We start from the raw sequence: 22963 nt of genomic DNA, 5'->3' as shown, positions 1-22963 counted from the left end.
TTTGTTTCCCTGAAGATGCAGAGTGAATTTCAGCCTAGCCTCAGATTTGGTTTTAATCAATGTTCTTTTAGCAAAAGAGTGTTTTTGTTGCAAAAAGAAAAGAGCTATTATATCATGTAAAGTGATGAGATTAAAATGAGAAGCACTCATATGTGCTTTTTTTGTCAATCTGACTCTTATTTCTTACAGTATATATCTTCTGGAGCATATTATGTACATCAGGAGGTGGCCTGCCAGACACTTAGTTCAGGGAAGGATGCCAACACTTTCTGTTAAATTCATTAGGACCTGCAGATTTCGGGAGCTCATGTATTAAAACCTAAATTTGAATTTCTAGCTCTTCCCATTTTTGTTATCCTAAGTTCCACTGGCAGTCTGAAAAACTGATTCTTCTAACCTCATTTTACTTGTATCAGAAGGTTTCTAAAACAAAATGACACCTGTGTAAATATATTTCACTGATGTTTTAGGGAGCACATAGCACCTAGAACTGGAGAGGTTGTCCAAGCCATTCAGTTTTGCTCCACTGTTACAGGAAGCCTTATCATATAATCTGATTCATTAACTGATTATGTTTTATTTTAAATCTGCAATAAAGCTGCCCCATGTAGTCCATTCTAGTACTTAACTCTCATATAGGTAGAAAGCAGTTTTCTCCTAGTTAGATTTTAGCTTTTGCTAACAGGTCCCAGTGTGCCCTCAGCTTTTTTTTTGGTATTATCTGAGTGATCTGGTCACTGTAATTCATTTTATCATCTCCTTGTGAATCTTTTCTTGGAAACAATTACCCCACCAGATATGTGCCACTCTGTAATTGTTCTTAGCAATTCTCTTCACTACATGTCCTGCTGTGAACTCTGTCCTGTTGGGTTTAGGTCATCTCTCCAGTGAATCAAAGTCTTTCTAAACCTGTCCTCTGGAGTGCTGCACCTCACAGCCCGACTCCTTGGGTGACAGGGAGCTGGTTTGAATATTTGCTGCAGCAATTACCTCTTCATCCAGACTGTCACATTTAATGCTGTTGATCAGGCAGGAGATGAGATCTCAGTTTTAAAACACCACATGGTGCTCCAACACGGATGGACATGCACATACTTACGGTGAGCAGGGAAGTCTGCAGAATATTATACAGTCATTCTGCGGCCACAGCAGCAGCAATTAGTGACCTGTGGACACAGTAAACTTCTTCCCTGTGTTGAGATCTTTCTCAGCCCTATTAGTGTTTGGCTTTATATTTGAAGGTTGAGCCTGGAAAGATTCACGCACAAGCAACTTTCTTACAAAGCAACTCTTGTACAAGAGCATCTGAAAATAGTCCTACAAGGTCTAGCACAGCTTCTCGCATCGGAATGCATTTATCAGTGTTTGCATGGCTGCAGATTTTGTTTGCCAGATACTGCTGTCATAATTGCAGGGCTCAATGCCTCTTTTATCTTCCCTGGTCTCCAGATACAAACTCTTAAGGGTGGACCTTTTACCTGCACTTTTACAGGGCTGGTGTCCAGAGTTCTCCTTCCAGGTCAGGGCTCCAGCATCCTCTCTGCCAGCAGATTTATCTGCTCTGAATGGGATCAGACATCTGCTGTTCTTCCCTTTCAAAAAGCTACCCAGACAGTAGTCTAGAAGCACAGGCTTTCTCTTACCAGTAGAAAAGAGCTACTAGAAAAAAACACAAACGTCCAACTATTCGCATGCTTATCTGTGATGCCCATAGTGTCCCCACTTCTGGTGGACCAGGCAGAGCTTCTGATGCCCCAGCAGGTTCCTATCTCTGCCTTCCCCAAACTCCTACTGCCTTTCTCTTCGGGAGGTGTTTTAAATTTTTAAAGCAGGGTTTGTTTTTTTTTTTTTTCCTGTGGCCTCAGACTTTTGCCCATGTGATGAAGACTCAGGTGTCAAAATCTCTCTTCTGTGATGAGACCACATTAAATAAGCACCAGAGAAGATCAACCATATCCAAAGAGATGCCTTCCTAGCCATGGATCCTGTCTGTAGCAGTGGCCAGTAGCGGGAGGAGTATAAGACTAGAATAGGCAAATATGCTCACTTCTTGGAGGCATCTCAGGTTATGCAGCTCCTCATTTTGTGTCTCAGAGTCTTGTGGCTGTAGTTTTGTTGTTAGAAAAATCTGCTGCTGTGTTTGACTTCACAGTTCTGAAATGATTGTGAGGGGACCCAGATGTATGCACATTGTCAAGACCAAAGGATATGGCTAGAAAACATGTCCCAAGGTGACAAGACTTGTTTCACATACTGAAGTAATTCCAGACAATCAATGGTGACCCAGAGTTAAAGGAGATTCCTTGCAGAGTTGTACAGCTTCGAATCCTGGGGTTGCACACACACAGCTTTGCAGTCTATCTCCTAAAATCCATCCCTGGTTATTCACTTCTCCCTCCCACTACCCCTGTTCATCCACAGATGTCCATGCAGCTGTGGAATGATCTGATTCAGGAATAAATCTGGGTAGATCCAAGCCTTTTTTGGGCCAGACTAACAGTAATCCAGATAGCCACTTCACTGTCAGTTGCAACAGTTGTGCTGACACGATGAAAGGGATCTGCAGAAGCAGCAGGAAGCATGTTTCAAGGCATGGGAAGGGCAGGTTTGCTTATTTTCAGAAGCACTGATAACATAATTGTAACTTTAAGCAAGGGACAGGTTACCTTAGGTACTAAGGAGCATGGGCCTTGGAAGTGTATACTTTTCAAAGCCCGGGGATCCTTTATCCTCATCAGAAATTTGGTAGGAGGAAGGAATGAAAGTAACAGAGCAGGGCTTGCAACTTTCTGAGACACTAAAAGAAAGAAGGAGGGAGGAATTTTTTCTCTTTGATCCCATTAACAGAAAGAGTCACAATTATCTTATGAAATGCTTCTACCAGCCCTAAAAGCTTTCAGACTGTGGTTGAGAGTCCTTTTTGCTTTAGAGTGAAGAGACAAAGTCCTTTACAAACAAAAGCGCATAGTAATATTGTGATCTTTTTTCCTGTTTTTTGCCTTTTTTTTTTCAATGTAAAATGTACATAATGAATATCATGGGGGTCCTTATGTAGCACATGACTGAACATGTGCAATGCTATTTAAAAGGTATTTTTTAAGCTGGAGGATATCCTTTAATTATGACAGTATCTTTGGAAAGAGACTTTATGGTTTTTCACAAAGGAAAAGCAGAGGGAACATCTCTCAGGGCATGGAATCAGGGTTTTATTTCTTCTGTGATAGTGAGGGATAGTTTATTGCAGTAGCATAAGACCACAGTCTCTCAAGATACTGAATAATCATGATCATATTGGTATTTGAAAATATAAAGTTGTCAGCTGCTCCTCAAAAGCTTTTGACATCCCCTGAGAGCAGGACTAGAAGAGGTTTGGTGTGTCACCATTGGAGGAGAGCTATGTGGACAGAAAAAACTTGCTTAAGTTCACTGTTTTTCTCTGGAGACATAAATATCCTTGAGGACTGACTGCAGAACAATGTGAAACATGTTGGGATGAAACTGAACCTGGAGAATGAAAGCTAACAGGATGCAGATGGTGTGAAAATTAAGTCTGACAGAATAATGATCTGTTTCTGTGATGAAAAATGAGCAAGTGAAACATCAGTCAATCTACAGAAATGTCTTGTCAACAGATCTGGATCTGCTGAGGCACTTTTTTTTAATGGTGTTGCACTGTCTGAGCAGCAGGAGAGAAAGCCACCTGCCATTTCTAGACACTTTAAACCCAAACCAAATGGAAGTTAGAACAAAGCTGTAAATCCTATAGACTTGTCCCTAACCACAGAATTGTCTGCACTCCCCCTTATATAAAACTTGAGTGGGAAGATAGGTTTTGGATTATTGTCCTGAAAATTGTGCTTGGGAATCCCTTTAGGCAATCTCTACTTCTTGTAAAAACACCAGTTGTCATAATGTCTCTTGTTGTCACCAGCCTAGTTCAGCCGCCTTCCAGAAGCAGCTAAAGTCAGTGTAAGAGAAGGTGAATGTGATTAATGATCTGTGTTTAAATAGCATCACCACAAGCAGACTGGTCTTGTAGCAGACTGAAGGGGTGGATCTGCAGAAAGGATCATGGAGACAGTGTGTAGACAGGAAGCCCTGAAGAGGTTGGCAGGAGATATAGGTGGGAGACAGTCTTTGGTATGGGACCAGGTTATGGAGTGAGGAGCAGAAGACCATGGTTGGAGTGGGTGAAGAGGAAGCAGTTAATCCAGAGCTGCTGAGAATGGCTCAGCCTGTCTGGAAGCTTCTGCTGAGAGGTGGCAAAGAAGTTCAAGGATTCCCACTGCTCCCTATGCACTGGCCCCACTTTTTCCAGGCAAATCTTTTCAGCGTGCTGTACCCCCATCCTTGTCCCTTCTCTGTTCCCCCTTCAGTTAAGTGGTTCTGAAAATGGGGAAATGAGCACAGATTGGCTTCTGGGTGTACAGAGCTGGTGTATCTGCCATCGTCTGAGGTACCATGAAGACTGGGGGAATAGGATGGACACTGTTGGTGTTGTGAGGCTGTACCACAGTTATTACATGCAATGGGAGTGAAAAAGGACTTAGATCCACTTTTTCATTAGAAAAACAATCAGTGCTCCTCCCTCTATATCTCCAGTCATATCTCTCTCTCCCTTACTTTTCCTGAGCAAAATGTATGTGCAGTGGCTCTGACAACCAAGAGAAATTTTCACGGGCGTGAAGTAAAATCTCAGACCTGCTGAAGTTGACAGCAAAGTCTCACATTAATTTATGAAGGTCAAGCTTTCTCCTGCTGTCAGAGATGATTTAGATTTAAGTCTGTTGAAATTCCCTGATTTACCAGAAGCTCAAAGGAAGAGGTGGTGTTGGTCAAAAGAAAGAGGTTGACCTGGTGAAGGAAATTCAAGAGGATATGTTCACCTTTAATCTGTCATAAATCTATGCTGCTGCCACAAGGAGCAACCCCACCTTAAACAAAAATTGTCAAAGACAGGGAGGAGGGAGGAGAATTATTTAGAATAATGAATACCAGGATGTAAGTTGGAGTGGAAATAACACTGGCTATCATGAAAACCTCAGACAGCAATATCCACTGGGCTATGGGACAGCCTCCCATGGACTGTGCATCATGACTTGGGAACAGTTTTTATGAGGAGCAATCCTCTTTTATAACTGTTTAGATTATGGAATATTTATATAAATAAATGATACATTTTTATTATGCAATTTATATTGACTTTTATATGCCACTGCAAGATAACTGTGAGCTGCAGTCTCATGTTGCTGTATAACGGCTGTGTCAGAGCTACCAGAGCTACTGTGTCCTCTAAAAGCAGAGCATCCATTTCTGAAAGAGAAGGGAAATCAATTAGGCAGCATAAAGAGCTGCTTTGCATTTGCCAAAGACTTCCCTAGCACGTCTGCACAGAGTGAGGGCTTCTGTGCTTTCATGCTGTAATTCTTACCTTCCTTGGGTTTTGCTGTGTTTTGGATTTTGTTTCTGGAGAACTCTGTGTGCAGATACACCATTCAAACATTTTGACAAGGCAAGCCACACAAATCTTCAGTGCATGATTATGGAAGATCTACTGTAAAAGCAGCTGAAATTTTCTGTATTTGCTGCAATATATGGCAAAAGTTAAGTTTTTATTAGGTGGATTCACTAAGATAGAGTATGCCAGATTAGATTCAGTTTATCTAAAGGCTGATTACTGTGGTATTGTCAAAATAATCTTTATTTTCTTTGTCAAACTTTGTCCTAATTCTGTGTTCATTCTTGGGGCGCCCTGCAGTGCACTTTAAAAGTGAAGGTGTGGGTCTTCAACAAATTTGCACAGTGCAGGAAGGAAATACAATCAGGGTAGGACTTAATTTAACTTCCCAGCAATTTTTGATCCTCCCTTAACCTCTATACTATCAGGTAAAACAGAATACATTATGTGCTTAGCAGTGAAAACAGATAAGTGCTCCTTGGTCAACAACCCTGAGCAACAGCACTGTTTGCCCATCTCAACACGTTTCTGTTTGCAACCCTGTAATCTTCCAATTACTGAGATGTTGCCAGGATCCAACATGCAGGCAGGTTAGGGACTGAGCCTCCAAAGAGGCAGAGAAAAATCAGGAATGAATTGGATTTTCCTACACTTAAAGTTGTTTTTGAACAGAGGGCTTCGAGCCCCTCGAGCATGATAAACTTAAATGCAGCAAAGAATACTGAATTTGGGAAATGGCCACACTTGCTGGATGGTGGAATCCCTGGGTGGTGGGGTCTTATGTGTCATCTCAAAGGCTGATGTTTACACATGTGTGTCTGTACATTTACACGTGGGTGGCAGAGTACTAATGAACAGCCTGGTTTCTCCTTCTCCCTCTTGCATATCAGCAAGAAGGGAGCTCTGAGTGCTGAGGGTAAGCAAGAGTCAGACCCCATGCTGCAGACTTTCTTGGCTCTTACCCAGCCCTTAGCTCCAGGGGCTGAATTCTTACATAGACCTTCTCAGATGACCACTTAAACACCACTGTTGAAACACCACTGCTGAAAAGGACAATGGAAAAAATTGGTTTCTGAAGTTTTCAAGTACAAGCAGGATTTAACCACTGAATTGTGCTATGACATGACAATTGTCTGGTTAAACCAGAATCCAGTCCTGAGAATCCAGTAGGGACAAGCAGCTCATGATAAGCCAAGAGCAACATGGGTCTGTTTGCCTGCTGCCAGATTCACTGGGGGCCTAACACCAACCTTCTGCATTTTCACGTTGCTGCATAATGGCCAGTAAAGGTAGTTACTGAGCTGATCTTTCTCCATCGACTCCCCCCCTGGAGAGGAAGAAAGGATTGCTTATTCTTTAGGCTGTTCCCTGACTAGCAGAACCAATGAATCCAGGTTTCCTTCTGGTTTCTGTCTGCTGTCCCCTAACACTTCACATTTGTGATACCTTCTGTTCCCTTCCACATTCCTTTCATACCTTCTCCATATTCTCCTGTGCTCGTCACAGCCACCCACACCAGCTTGTGCTTCTCCCCTTCCCTCACCTCTTCTTCAGGGAGCAGCAGGCACAGCTTTGAGTGCTCTGCTTGTTGTCCCCTCTGGTTTCCTGTGTGGTTTTGATCCTGCCCCATAGCCATTCCCCTTTTTCATTTAGTTTCCTCTACAGTCAGCTTTTTCCTCCTTTTCTCTGCCTTCTGCTTAGTCCTGCGGCCCGGGAAGGCTCTAAGGTTTTGATAGGGCTGGGCTAGTGAGGGCTCAGTAGGAACTAGGTGTGAAGCAGCACATATGTCTAGCTGCAAGCTATCTTTTTGGCCAGCTGTCAGAATAATTGTTAGAGAAAGGTCTGTGTATCCCTCCCCAGAGTGGTGGGGACATGAACCCCATTATCTTTTCCCTTTAGCTCAACAGTGATTTCCATAAAAGGGTGTAGGAACAAACATCTTTGAGACCTTTGCCTTTCTGATAAATTTGCTTGAAATGAGCTAGCAGGTAAGAGTGATTGTATAAGCTCCCTTTTCCTGGAAAAAAAAAAAAAAAAAATCCTGCTAAAAATAGTGCTGGGTGTTAATAACTTGGCAGACTAGGAGATGGATCCAAAAGTTTTGCTTTAGGCTCTGATCTGGACCTTCCCGCTGTGGCAGGGGTTGGACTATGCCAGAGAACTGGGAGGGCTGCAGCTCGCACTGAAGCCTGTGTGCACTGCTCTCTGCATTTGGGAGCAATCACTCGTATGTGCTCATTCAGATCTCTCTGTTCCTGATCTTTGGCAGTTTCCAACAGCTTCGCTGCTTGCCATCCCTTAGGATCATGAAGCTTTCCCTGCGTGGGTTTTGGGGGTTGGTGTGGATAGTGAATCTTTCATTATTGTACCTTGCAGCCTGCATCTTCTGGCTCCCACACTGAGTTTTGGTTTTCCTGCCTAAAATATATGATGACAACTTGATAATATTAATGCAGTCATTCACCTTGCAGATTATTTGAAATTAAATCTTTTAGTGTATTTATAGGATATTGCCTTATAAATCTCTGTATAAATTTCATTAAGAATTGATTATGCTTTGTTTCTATTATTTTTTCATCAGTACTTCAGGGTACTATTGAGCATCCTATGATTTACAAATAAATTAATCTAAAACAACAGAAAGTTCTTGGCTTTTATGATAAAAAAAATCTGAAAAAAATAGCTGATGAATCACCACAGGGATTTTGTCCAATTTGATGATTAATTGTACTTTATTTAGACAAATCAATGCATGCTAGCACATACTTTCTCTCCAAAGCCTGTAGCCCACAGGCATTTATAATCTCAAGATCCCTAAAAGAGCCAAGCAATTTCAAAGTTTATTTTGTTATTCTGAAGCCTCTTATCCTGTTCTGGCAGAGACCTGAACCAAAAAAAATCAACAACAGGGGTGCAGCTGGTGGAAATGTCTCTAGAGTCTCGTATTGCTCAACCTGTCAATTTTGTGCATGAGTCTTGAGAGTGTAAATAAATAAAACCAAATGTAGGATTTTACTGTAACCACATTTTACTGCATCTCTAGCACAGACTGGCCTTGAATCCAGAGCAGGTCTTTCCTATAGTGACAATTTTCTGTGGTTAGCATGCAACGAATGCCAAGGTCATCAGCTGATCCCTCCCTCACGTGTATCCCTGTTGCGGCTGTGGACAGCCAAAATACCTACCAGTCACGTGGGCTTGGGATGTAATTCAACCAAACTCCAAAGAGCACAGAGTGGCTTGCAGCAGCAGTCACCATCCTTCCACACTGACAAGCCAACTTGTCTTTTTCTTTCCTGACTGTGAAGATGACTTTGCCAGGTGAACTTCAATATTACTCTGAGATGGTCTTGCTCAAAGCTTTCCAAGAGCATCATGCCTTTATGTAAAGCAATGGCTGTGATCACTGCAGAAGGTCACCTTGTGCTATGCCTGTCAGAGCCCTTTCCTATGCAACCTCAAATTTCAGTGTAGGTTTCTGACCACTGTCTCACAACCTTTTCATCGCTGTTCAACAGCAGCCTCATGCAGGCTTAGATGTTGGCAAAGATCTGACTCATCTCTTTTGTTTGTTGCTTTTTTAAGCAATGGCTTCCCATGGACTTCCTACCCATTCTGAGGGAAGTCCAGGCCCTAGGAAGTTAAAACACTCAAGGACTTTTATGTGGGCAGGATTTCATCATCTTAGGTTGCGTACTGGAGATGTTTAACCTTTGTCCTGAGCATTTTTGTTCTGAAAATAAGCCTTTCCTAGCCAGATGAAAACACTGAATCATGATGCCTGCCTGTCTGAAGTAAGTATTGTGAGAATGTTCATTTTCTTAATGCTAACTCCCCCAGTACTCTTTGTCCTCTTCTCACCTGAGAAGCAAGTTCCCCTCAAGCACCCAGACTAGAATTTAATACATGGAAAGAAAATGAAGCAAAAGCCTGAGTTTTGTTGCCATATTCATGGTTTAGTCTTGCAATTCATTGCATGCCAGTATGGCAGCACACACACGAGGAGCGAGACTCCTCGCAAACACCCTCTCTTATGTTGGATGACAAGCAGCATGTAAATATCTGGAGAATCATGGACTTTAGCTACTATTTTAATCTGCTTCCCTTCATCAGTCCCTCAGGAACAAGTAATAGTATAAGGCAAAGACTGATAGCCCATTAAAGAAGATACTTCTGATGGTTTTTATCTGAGATCCAGTAAACAAGATTGATGGACTGATGGCTGTGCAGAAAGCACGTGGAACTTACAGTTGAGTTTTTTGTGCTCTTCATACTATATACCAAACCCTGAGCAAGCCTGACCATTACAGTGTCTGTAAAAATTGGATAATGCTGTTCAAATACATTCCTCTCATACTGAGCAAGTGTCTTTTTCTTCAGAGTAGTACTTTTTGAGGAGTGAGAGAGGAAAAGAAGGATGAAGATGCAATAGCTGAGGGCGTGGGGGTTGGGGTATGTGTTTTTCAATTCCTGTATCTTAGCAGCTTTTGAAATCCTCCTAGCAGTGTCTTTTCCTCCACAGGAACATAAATATACAAATATGATCCTATCTCAACTAGTAAGGGAAATTCCCATGAAACAGTGGTATCTTTGTGCTTCATGCTAGTATACAAATCAGTGATCCAGCACCATCATCTGTTCTGCTTTTCTGTGGCTTTTGACCACTGTGGTAAAGTTGGTGGATATAATTACTGACCATTATTCGTATGTGATAAGTGTAAAGATGCCATTAATTTTATAGATGTAAACAGGTAACTGAAATCATAGAAGTGCTACCCAAAACCACAGCACAGGAAAATACTGTAAGAGAAGCACAGCACTGACCAAAGAGGTTTTACATGGAGCTTGGTGGCATTTGATTGCACTAGATTTCTGTTTGATTGCATGTCACAGGCAGCAGCAGGCTAGAAAAGTGAGTTAAGACAATACCAGGAGGATTGCGAACACAGCCACAAAAGCACTGGTAATTGCCAAGGAAAAGCTATTAGGGAGAGGGAGGGAGAGTTTTGGGTAGAAGGGAAGCGAGGAGAGATTTGGAGCTGTGAGGAAAGTAGTTGCATAATCTCCCCTCTGTGTTTTGGGAAATGAAGCTTTGCATAGTCTCTGTAAATAAACAATAATGCTTTAGAGATAGCACTGCTGGCTCTATTTTACAATGTTTCTTCTAAGGGGAAATAGATCACAAGGCAGGATTGCTAACCAAGAAGATCAGAAAGAGGAACACTAGTTTGACTTTTCGAAGAAGTAACTGCTCACTGAATGAAAGCATTAAAGAATACTGTTGTTTTTTTTTTTTCCTGAGACATGTTAAAACTTACTCCTTCCCAAATGTTTAAAATAAATGAACGTTATCCAAAAAATCCATTACTAGTATCTGGCACTGCTTCCACAGGGCATCAAATCTGCACTGCCTCCCTTGTCCCTGAACTCTCTAAAATGAGCCTTGCAGTTCTGGCATTGTTGTCATTGTGGGGTTTTCAAAATGCCATCAGGATGGCCAAGATCTAACCAATACTAGGATTCTTCCCATAGCTCACATTGTACAGTCTGTAGCTTTATAATTCCTGGAGTATTTCCATGAACTCAGACAGGACAAGACTAGAAAGGAAAAGATAATGTCCCTGGCTTAGGGATGAGAAAAGGTCCCATATGGTGTTGGTGAACATACCCAACCCCTTTGATGGATTCTGCAATGATGATCTGCAGTCTTCTAGATCCTGCAGTCCAGTTCAGGCAGCTTCACATGACTTGCTGAAATCCAGACAGAAATACTGCCTGTGACAAATTAAGAAGCTGTAACTCTCCTCGAAGTTTCCTGGAACCTTACAGATGTGCTCAGTGGCACGATAAAATCTAGTCTGACTTCCACCTTAACTAATGGCAGCTGTAGTGAAACCCGTATGTTAATGGATTGAACAGGAGGCTGCAGCTCTGAAATCCTAACCAATGCAGGTGGGAGCACTGCCCACTCTGAATTACCCCACAAAGGTAGCAGCTCTCTGGAGGTTACTATTTAGCCAGAAATAGTGATACAGTGTGTACATTCTGGCCTGACATTGCTGGGGCAGTTAATTTTTACTAAGCTCTATTCCTGGTATTTTTGACCCCATACATGTGTGTTTGGCTTCCAGCTAACTGTGTGCATGGCTGCTTCTCTGTGGGTGATAATGATCTGCAATGACTAAGCCCATGTAGAATTGCAGGTTCCTGGGCACAGGTGAGTTTTCTGGTCTGGAAAACCAGGTTGTGTGTTTGTGCCACACAGTGCCTATGTTATATGTCTTAATCAAAATAACTTACCTTTTTAGCATTTTATTTTAATGGAATCATTTTTATTGAGTCCCAAGGAGATTAAAGGAAAACTGCCTTATTGTCTTTTTGTTTCTCTGAAGCAATTTATCAACTGTAATCCCAAGAGAGATGGAGAAGGCATGATCATAAAGGCAGAATCTTTTGCTTAGGTTGCATCTTTTCCTCAGAAAAATCAAGTTAATTAATTTTATTGACAGTTGGATGTTTCTTATTTACTACTGGTCCACACAGACCAACCTGTCCATCACAGTATTCAGAGGTCTACCTTGCTGTTCTCAAAGGCACAAATAAGCTTTTGCTCCTGTTACCTCTCCTATAATCAGTGTACCTTTGAAAGAAACCTGGCTTCTACTGTTCCCTGTTCATTCATCAGCAAACCTTTTCCTGAGTTCAGTTTGAGGAGCTTGTCTGTTCCTTCTGCCTGTCTTGCAGAAGGGATTTTAGAAAAGATTAACCTTCTGCCAATATTGTGCATCTCATTTCAAGAAGTTGGCCAGCTCATCTCTGTTGTCGTCAGGGGGGAGAACAGGACTCTTCTGGGGATCATACAAAATGGGGACTTACCTTTGACCCATGACTATAAAGTCTGATGTGTTTCTGTTTCCCTTTGTGTCCAAAAAATGCAGTGAATTTGCTGAACACACTTGTTTGTACTTGGCCTACATAAGGACTTCCAGCTCACCGCTGCCAGGATGCGCTTCTGAATGCCTGAACGCCTGATGGAGTCCACAGTTCCTGGACCAAGTTCAGGAACGTGATCCACCTGGGTGCCTAAAGGCATTGGAAACTTTTGTGTTTTGTTGAAACTGGGCCTCTGGCTCTCAGATTCAGCATTAGGGAAGTATGAGGCTTGCTTAGATATGTGCCCACTTCCTAATGTGGTTGTTTGTATCAGGGAGAGAGGTCACTTTCCCCAGGTGGATCACCTGAAGGTTTCCCATCTAAAGATGGTACTGTGATTAATGTGTTAACTGTTAGTCTAAATTAAGCCATTTGATTTTGCCTGGAGTAAAGTAAGGAATGATTTTTCACCTGACTTGCTACATGCATGTGACAGCAGAAATAAGGAGCTAGGACTAGGGATCTGGTCAATGGCATGGCCTGAAGGGAGAACGAATGTGTGTCGAAGCCATTTGTTTTAAGGAAGGGATCCACAGAAGTCAGCATACTCGATGGGAGGGCTTGCTTAACATCAAATAAACATAATAATATGAAAGGGAGTGCAAATTCTGAAAGGGGTGTCTCTTCATGCTTGGTTCTTAGCCACCAACCTGGCTATCTAAGCCAAGCCAGTCCTTCCTCAGGCAAAACATGTCATGGTGATAGCTGTGAGAGCCCTTTTCCCAAGTAACATATTGAGAGCAATCATCAGATTTTGGAAGATCCAGAGTGAACCCTCTCTACTGCCAGATCCAGAGCAGGGATTGGAAATAAGCCCACTGCCTCCCCAAAAGAACGGTCGGAGTCAGGAGTTCTTCAGAGGCAGGGGGTATCTTCCCTCTCCACTTTGTGTGAAACAACTAGCAATTCATCTAAGCCACAGGGCTGTTGGTAGGTAATCAGTTGGGCTTCAGGTGTTCCTGCAAGCACTGGATGTCTTTCAAAGGTTGGTTTCAAATAGTTGGTGGATGCCCTTCAGCACTGAAGAGATGTGAATGTATGAGACACGCAGCTAGACACTTAAGTAATAGGTGTCTTTATTGTATATGGAAAACATTAGTTAAAACAATAGCATTCTTTTTAAAAGCATGTCATAACTTGAACTATCTGCAATGATGTTACTAATTTGTGCTTTTGATTCCTGGTTAATAACTTATTTTCTAAACATAGATGGCATCAATACAGTACCTCTTTTTTATGAAGATTAACATCTGTGAATACTGCTTTTGAGACAGGCCATGTGGATGTGATTAGTTTGTTGGTTACTGGGCACAGTTTTAAAGAAGTATGCTGAATAAATGAACCATTACTTTCCTTTTTTTTTTTTTTTTTTTCATTTCTGATCTTTCTGTGTGATTGCAACTTGATCAATGTTGAAGTAAGCATTTTTATTTTCCTTCTTTTCAAAGTAAAGGGCTTTTTCATTAAGATTCCCACCGTTAACTGTGGGAAGATATCTGCCCTCTAGAAGAGTCTTGTGAGAGAAGTCCTTACTGTAGAAAGTAGCCCAATTATGTTTGATTATTCATCATTCATATGGACTTAACAATTAAAGTTGTTTTCAGCCTCCTCTAAAAATTAGACTTTTTCTAGCTAGTATTTCACATTAGAGCCCCAAACAGTGAGCTGATATGAATTTACTGGGGCTGAGCAATAGTAGAGAGATGTAAGGAGGAAAAATGCATTTCTGTATTGTTCCAGCTGATACTAATGACCATTATAACTCCTGCTTTTGTGAGCAGATAACAAGGCAAGGGAAATGGGTGCCTTCACCTGCCAAGAGGAGTCATCGAGTTAGAGCCCTTGATTTGTGCTAAACAGAGAGCACTGTGAGCAACATAAGCAGTTTTCCCTGCAACAGATATGAAGGAAGTTGTTTCTTTGGGGTTAATGCTACCTAAAAGGAGCTTCAAAAAATCCCCAAATACTTGAGCAGATATCAGTCAATGGGAATAATACTGTTCTGGATATTGGAAAAATCCCTGCCATGGATACTATTTTGGTAATAACAGCATAGAGGAGAAAAATAAGCCACGGGTCTAAAACATTTTTCAAGAATGCTGTCTTCCACTTCCTAATTTTATTAAAAAGAATGCATTTTCATTTACATCTTGAAGACCTTTGTGTTGAGAAGTGATTAGCCTTAATACAATCAAGTGTGCTATTGTCCATGCAGATACTTTATACCGAGGTTTCATCCAAACATTTAATTTTCTGTTTCATTTCTCATAATTTTTGGTATTTTTCATTTGATGAATGCAAGTATCAAAAACTTTGGTCAGATATGCATGGTTGTTAGGGCAGGTTTGGCTTGGTCCAAGCAAATTCCGTGGCAAATATTAATCTAATTGAATCCAGTTGGAGCTCTGTTGACTAGAGAGGGGACCTAAGATGTCTAGCTCTGCAATAGCCATCCGCATTGCTGACATTGACAGCTGGGTGAGAAGGATCATGCTTTCACTGTTTGAATTGCCAGCAATAAGCTCCCCGGGAAAGAATGTGCAACAAGGTTTAATGTAAAACCATCAGCCTCCCCTGCATTTATCAGAATTATTTTAACTAGAAAGCTTTTCTGCACTAAAGCAGAGTTTGCTCCCCGAAGCAAAGATGTTTCACAAGGGTAAAATGTGCAACACCAGCGGCTGTTGATTGAAGTTGCCATTAAAGATCTTGAGCCTTTGGGGTTTTGAAATGAGAACTAAACTTGTTATTGCAGTCCCTTGAGGTCTCATTTCCATGCCAGTGAATAGCCTGGTTCTGTGCTCAGTAGCTCATTTCCCTGCATTTTCAAGTTTCACTTATTTTATCTTGGAGTTACTAATTTTATGACAAGGCTTCTTTTCCTTCTTTTTTTTCTATTCTTAGGGGGTTGTTTATCACCATCCATGACAAAGGCCATATTGCAACAATGCTAAACTCTTGGCCTGAAGAAAATATTAAGGTATGTGTCATGTCATCCATGGACTGGGAGATTGCAGAGAGTTGGGTGGAAAATGGGATATTGAATGGAACTGCTTGGCATTAATTACAGAATTGCCTATTTAAAAGGACAAGCTAAGAAATATTCCCTTCCTCAGAAAGTTTCACTAGTGATTGGACTCCAGAGATTCTGTCGTGTATCTGTGGTCAAAAACATCTTTATCAAAGGCAGCAGAACCTTGGGCAATAAAAAGAGCATGCATGATAATAAACTTGTACAAAAGAGAGGACCAGATGAAGAAGCAAGATATGTGAGTTGAAGAATTCTGTGCCTAACTCACTTTTTAAATGTACCAAACCTCGTCAGGATATCTCTGTAACCGATTTGCTTGTAGGACTCCTTCCCAAATCCAGTGAGTCATTCAACATCCAGGACACTGGCAACTCTGCAAATAATGTTTGATATCCAGCAGATGAAAATATTACTGATACTCCACCCAAAAAGTGATCTTGTGAAGTGTTTTTCACTAGAGCTCGGGGCTGGGCAAGTCCCTGGCATGAAATAAAGTTAATACTTAAGACAGGTCTTGCCAGTCACCTCCTTCCATCACGCTGAAAGTACGTGTGCCTGGGAATTTCCCTGGCTATTGACAGAGCTTTGGTCCCCTATCAGTTAGCTGTTTCTTCCAGGAACAAAGATTTGGCAGCTGAGAAAATCTTGCAAGCATTTTCCATTTCTAAGGAAAAAAAAAAAAAAAAGGAATTTGACATGTTTCCAGAAAACGTAATCATATTCCTATAACCTTGTCTTTGGAACCATGGAGAACAGATGCAAACTAGATATTTTGTCCTTGCTCTGTCCAAAGATCTCAGTATTTCCATTTGTTTCTGACTCGGGACTGTGAGAAGAACTCATTATGGCTAATGTAGATGTTTTTGCAGATGGGGAAACTGGCACAGAAATTTTAGAGACTGTTGTTGAAAATTCCCCTCTGGCACCCAGAACAGACCATAGGAAGGGCAGTGGTCCATGGAAGAGGTTCAGACTATCTACTTTCCAGGTTTGCTAGACTACAAAGACAGCTAATTTCGTTAGCATCACTCTTTTGGACCGCAGGGTTTCCTGTGTATTTGTACACAGAATTCTCCATGCCTGAACTGGTAGGCACTAAAACACCTGAGATTTTGAGATAACTAGAGAGGCACCTGCACTGCACCTAAGTCCCTGGAGGGACCCAGCTTTTTTAAAAGGCTTGGACCACACCGAACACAAACAAGAGTAAGTCCCATTAAAGACAGTGAAGAAATACCTGGAGATGCTGTCCCACCTTTTGCTTTGTGTCTGCTCAGAGCTTCATTGCAACATCATTCACTGTGGAAATGGGAAGTCTGGATTGTAGGCCTGGATCCTCAGCGTGGAAGGGTGCTCTGCTTAGTTTAGCAAAGCCTCAGCCAAGCTCCGATGTGCCCGACCTCCACCCCGCCTGTTGAAGCTGGGCTGCTCTGAGAGAATCAGAGTGCCAGAAACAAAACAAGCAAAAGCTGCCATTTCTGAACATACTCATGTGGAGTATGGAGTTTTTTGTCTCTTCCGGGGTTGCTAATGAATCCTGACACTAAAGAAACATTATATAAAATGTCAATAGCCCTCATCACTGTCTCCCCTTGATAATTTTCTCTCTGGTTCCTTAATCTTGTACTCTGTATGATGGACCAACTAGAGCAGAAGAAATGCAGAGAATTATACAGGATAGTGTTGCGGTAGGGTGTCATCTTGGGGAAGGACAGCTATGGGTTCAAACCACCTCAAAGTGAGGGTAATGTAAAAACCGTGTCTCCTATTCCTAGACAAGTGTGCTGCCCTGCAAGCGACTGGCCTGGCCTTCCTACCTTACTGCCCTCCCTCCTTCCACAGGATGCTCACCCCAAGAAGTGCATTCAGCATCTTGAATCCCTGTCAGAATTACTGATATACAGGGCTGTTCAAACTCATCCTTCCATGTAGCATCTTCTGTTGGTGCACTCAAGGCAGAGTATCAATTCATCCTAGAAAGGCTGACCTCAGTGCAATCAGTACAGAGAAGCAGGAATGCCAACAGCGGCACCTGCCTCTCTGCATTGCCTCGGCAGCTTGGGGATCAGCACGGTGCTCTGGATCACTCTGCTGGGCCAGATGTCTCCTACTTACGCACTGTAAAATTGGGCTAGCTACCTACAGAAGCTCACTGGATACAGCCTATGGTTCAGTCATCTCAGTTAACATCAGCTGCCTGAAGACTCAGTTTGTGAGTACTTTTGCAGTGATCAATAAAGAGGGAGATGAGCATCTTCAAAGAGAAATACCCCTTTTATCCCTTCCCAAAACAGCTGCTGGAGGGAGGAGATGCACTCTGGAGGTTTCTATCTCTCCCCATCAGCTATCAAATTAGAAACCAGTTAGATGATTGGCTTAAACTGCACACCTAACCTTTAGCCAGAGACTTGACTAGAGTCATCAAGAAAATTTGTAGCACAGCTGGAAGTAGAAAACAGGCTTCTAATTGTTAAACCAGTGGTTCAGTTAGAAAGGTCTGTCCTGCTCAGCCAGACATTAATGTCCTCTTTGTTGAGTTCTGATCACATGAACATGAGTGATTAAAAACATTACTTTAATGTGCTTGTGTATCAGGTACCCACTAAAACTTTGTGCCTTTTTTATTGTGTTTTTCAAATCTGAAGAGCCACAAACAAATATGAATCCAGTTTCACCTCTCTGATACAGACAGCAATGACTGTCTCCCATGCTGTGCTTTCTGTTCTGTATTTTTCAGTGTTACCTTGAGGAGCTTTGGTACCTATAGAGTGCAGCACACCTAAGGCTAAGAAATTTTCTCTCTCTGATGGATATCAAGAAGTTTTTAGGCTTGCCTGAGAACACTTATTTGTTTGGATGAAAGGGGATCTGTGCTCCAAGAGAAATATTTTGATTCATTAGAACTTAATTATTAAAAAAATATATATATATTTTTTGCATAGTCAGGATTTTAACTCCTTTTCATGTAATTTGCCTCAATTTTAGAATAAACCTGTAGCAATGCATGTGCTTGCTGCTCTCCCTGTTCCCATTACTGCCTTCCAGTCCCGACTGCATCTTCTGGGTGTGGTAACGAAGTGAACACACACCCAGAAACAGATGGAGCCCACCCAAAAAGAGACTTTCCCATTGCTAACACTTCACACTGACTCAGAAGGAAAAATAGGAAAATGTTCAAAAATGGAGGTGGATAAGTTTATCACTGCCATGACTGGATTTCCCATGTCAGGGATTGTCCAACCTCTAGCCTAAGGACAGGTGTATAGTCCTTTTAGTTTGAACTGATTTTTCATTGAAGGATCACTTTCAGGAATTCTAACTTCTAGTGACAAGAAAGTGGCACAGCACAAGAACAAATATTCCATGCATAGGAAGAACATTTCAAAATAATCCATATTACATTTTGGTTGTCACAATTAGTATGTGCATTACAACCCTGGAATGTATCATGCCTCAAACTATTAGAGTTTGTTTTTTGTTTTTTGTTTTTTTTTTTTATTAGAGGGCAAAATAGATATAAAAGGCAGAACAGATGCATATATCCTCTGTTTCTCCTCAGGCTTATTCCTGATCTATGCAATGTAATGTAATTCTGCTCTGCCATTACAAACAGGAGTTTAGGTTGAGGGAAAAAGTAGCCTTGGGGCATGTGTATAGTTTATGTTGAATAAGAAAGGACGCCAAAACAGATGATCACAATTCTCCCTGAAATAGGAAAGTACAGCAAGAGGTTTATTCTATTCCAAAACAACTAAATGTTTCTCCATCACAGCAATAAACCAATGCATCTTTTTTATCCCTTTATCCCCCCCTCTCCCAGGAATTACATCTATTGAGATAGCTTCTAATCTCCCATTCTCTTATTTCTCACTAAAGCACATGCATGTGTATGTCCTATGTCCTAAGTTGCGCCTTAACTTTACAGATCAGCAAATAAAGAACTTCTGTGCAGTCTTCTTTGAAATCCAAGCTAGACTGTGCACTTGGTAGTCTGATAAATCATTTGATGTGAGTGCTCTGTTCTCTGAGGTGCTGGGACAGTGATGAAAGTTGAAGTTTATTATTGTATTTACAGATATTTTTCCCACAGTGGGACTGGACTCCAGTATATTCCTGTTCTTACTGCATTTCAGAACTGTCCAAAAGCATGCCTGACCCTGGGGGCAAAACTGAAAGAGTAGTTAACCTAAAAATTGTGAAGTTTAGTCAGATCTGGCCTCCTAAGGTCTCAATAATTTACAGTGTGGGTTGACAGCTCAACTTCAGGCTTCTAATTTGGACAACATTAAGCAGGTTTTTATTTTCCTTCTTGTCACAAATAAATGATACAATAACAAGAAAAACCTAAAATTACAGATTAGAGATTTCGGTGAAGTAGAACATTACAGTATAGCTGAAATGCAAAAGGCCAATTGCACCAAGAGTTAAATGGCAATTGTTTAACTTCCAACTGGGTGGGAAAAAAAGGGCTAATAAATACATAGAGTGGGAGCTCTTCAGCAGTCCATGCTGCTGCCCATGCTGATGGCTTCTGTCTACCTGCCTTGCAGTCAGGAGGACAGAGGCAAAGAGACACGGTTATAATGAGTTTTGTTTTGGTTATCTGACTTTGGCTACTCCACAGCTACTCTACAACACTGTGACGACATGAGCTTGTTAATTCCACAGATGCAGTTCATAGGCACAAACACTTTTGTGCAGATCTCTTTTTCCAGAAGAGAGAAAAAAAATCAAGGCCTGATCTCTTTTGTGATACTTCTTGCTATACAGCTGAGGATGCACAAAAAGCCATGCTGGTTGGGCTGTGCTACAAGTGAATTGAAGTGTTGGCAAGCAGAGCTGCTGCTCTCCCACACTGCGAGCAGCTACTCATCAACCACATTATCTCTATCCCCAAAAATTAACAGCCCTCTATCATTAACAGCTAATTAACATGGTGTCACGTAGAAGGAGCAAATATCCATTGCACAATGCAACTGCATAATGGCATTGATGTGAACACTGAGCTGGTTTTGCTTCTAGAGCCTTGGCAACACCATACAACAGTCTTTTTTTTGATCCTCCTAGGCTATTGTGGTGACAGATGGAGAGAGGATTCTCGGTTTAGGAGACTTAGGAAGTTATGGCATGGGTATCCCAGTCGGGAAGCTTGCTTTGTACACAGCTTGTGGTGGAGTTCACCCACAACAGTGTCTCCCTGTCCTGCTGGATGTTGGCACAGACAACGAGGTAAGACAGTTTTTCATAAATCTTACGGGGGTAGAAACGATTGAGATTAATGCTTAACTGAGGCCAGTTCCCTAAATGTGTAGGCAAAGCCAGAGATACCCAAGATGAGACAATAACTAGACCATCACTGCAGGGAATTGGACAGGTTGTGTTTTTGTTTGATGCTCAAGAAACTTTTGCTCTTATGGGGAACTGAAATAAACACTAAATAGCCTCATGGTCCCCTGGTGAGAAGACTCAGGGTGTTGCCAGTTGGAGCTGAAGAGTCAGCTCCAACTTTCAGCATGTCAAGGTGAGTTGAAGGATTTTGTACAGGAAGTCTCAGATTTATTCTTCCTCTGGTAATAGTGAGAAAACAGGCAGATACTTGTGTCTGCCTAGAGGTAACTGTATTCCAGAAAATGAAAAATCCCTGGTGGGTGGTTTGGGAATGATTAATTTCAGTGTTTTGTCAGATTGCACACTTTACTGCACATGATAACCAGACAAGAGAACTCCATCTGTTTGCAGATTTTTGCCTTATGACTCTGGATCAGAAAGGCTGAAGTGCAATGTTTTAGCAATGCCAGAATGGACATCTGTGAGGATGTCTTTTTAAAAATGAATATCCTATAGTTATTTGTGATGGCCTGGGTTTCTCCATTTTTGTAAAATGTATTTGTGCCTCACTTGACCCCAAGCAAACCAAACACATATTGCTTGAGAGAAATAACAAATCTAGGGTATAAGAGCTTTGCATTTGTGTATGAAGACAAATGAGTACCAACATTTTCAGACATGCCTATGCTCACTGGAAGGCTAGATTTTCTGCACCTCTTTCACTCCAGCCCCAAGTGTCTCACACTGGACACTTGAAGGGAATGAATAAAATCAAAATCAATGGCCATAGTTGACATCTGGGATGAGATTCCCAATTACCTCTTTGGTCTCTGGTCCCTGGGTTATTTTATCGCTTTAGCACAGAGGCGGTGGAATATGGGGTGTGCTCATCTCAACCTGATCCATGGTCTTTTCTGAAAAGTGAGAACTCTGAGTTTGGATCCTGTGAGGCTAAAACAGGAATTAAGTCTCAGTCTCTTACTTCTTGGAGCTTTCAGTCAGTAGAGCATTGTACTTGACTTCGGCTCCTTCATCTCTTCCGTCTCCTCCATGCTGGTCTGCACGCAGCCAAGTGCTGGCATGCTCTGAGCACCACAGCTGGAGTTTCCCTCCAGAGGGACCTGGGTGAAAGTGCTTCCCTTCCCATGGGAAGCTTCTGACCATGCATGACCCTGTTTCTGTCTCAGCATCAAGGGGACACTAAAATCCAGAATCTCACCAATGATTTTTATGCATCTCCAAGGGTCAGATGGTGACAGAAAAAGTGACTCCCAGAGTCATTCTTGGGCACTTTGCTCTGCCCAGGATCAAGTGCAACTTATGTGTGCAGGAGCTTCTCTGTGGAGGCATTTTCCACCTCTGCGATTAAGATATAGAAGGTGCTGTTTTCCAGCAACATGAACAATATATTTCCTCACAATATAAAGAATTTGTTTATCTATTTAATGGCTTTCTCATGTGCACAAACGCAGCTTAACCAAACCCTAAGCACGTCCTAGGAGCATCCTGCCCCATGAGTAAACTCATTTATCGGTGCAGAAATAAGACGCCTTTTATAGGCATTCATCCTGTTCATCTCTGCCCATTAATATATGGTGACTCTGTTGCTAACACAGGAACCTAAGGTAGAATGGAGTAAATTATACCTGAGGCAGTTGTATTATATTTTTAGCATCACTTCCCAGCTTGTCTTTCTGACAGCCTGTAATACTTTGTATACTCCTTCAGCAAATGGCTCTTTTTTCAGAGCTTAGCGCTTCTCAGCTTGCCTATGGGAGAATGTTATATCCCATGAACCAGCCCCAGAGCACATGGCGCTATAGGAGCAATTAGTGGAGTAATGCAAATGGGTCTGCTTTCTGTTCCATGACTCTGAAGAGTTAATGCATCAAACTCAGAGGAAAACCTCTTTCATCTTTCCTTCTAAGGGAAAACAGCTGTGGCTGTAAAAACAGATCTAATTTTAGCATACCTGCCAACATGTAGGGCCCATATGGTTGCAGGACAATAGGTTTGTGATGGAACATCCCCTTCTCATGTGGATGATTCACTTCCTGAAATTGGAAGGGAAGTAGAGTTGCTTTGCAGTGACTTCTGGAGGTGTTGGCCCACCTGTCTCCTGCCACTGTTTATCCTGTGATTTTCCCCAAAATATGTGCTGTTTCCATGCTGACCCAATCCTTTTTAGGTGACTTAGGAGTCCTGACTTAACA

General features: G+C 41.8%; 1 protein-coding gene across 5 annotated transcripts in view; it reads left to right on the top strand.

The window, feature by feature from the left end:
* Positions 1–22963, top strand: part of ME3 (malic enzyme 3) — a 128713-nt gene that overhangs the window by 71926 nt on the left and 33824 nt on the right. For all 5 annotated transcript variants that reach the window (XM_032991102.2, XM_032991103.2, XM_032991100.2 and 2 more), the window contains 2 exons: positions 15296–15371; positions 20490–20651. In XM_032991102.2, coding sequence (XP_032846993.1) covers positions 15296–15371; positions 20490–20651 — 238 coding nt within the window. The remainder of the gene's footprint in view (positions 1–15295; positions 15372–20489; positions 20652–22963) is intronic.

Source organism: Tyto alba, unplaced genomic scaffold, assembly GCF_018691265.1.
Source record: "Tyto alba isolate M040663 unplaced genomic scaffold, T.alba_DEE_v4.0 Super-Scaffold_2, whole genome shotgun sequence".
NCBI lineage: Eukaryota > Metazoa > Chordata > Aves > Strigiformes > Tytonidae > Tyto > Tyto alba.
This window is presented reverse-complemented; position numbering and strand designations above follow the sequence as displayed.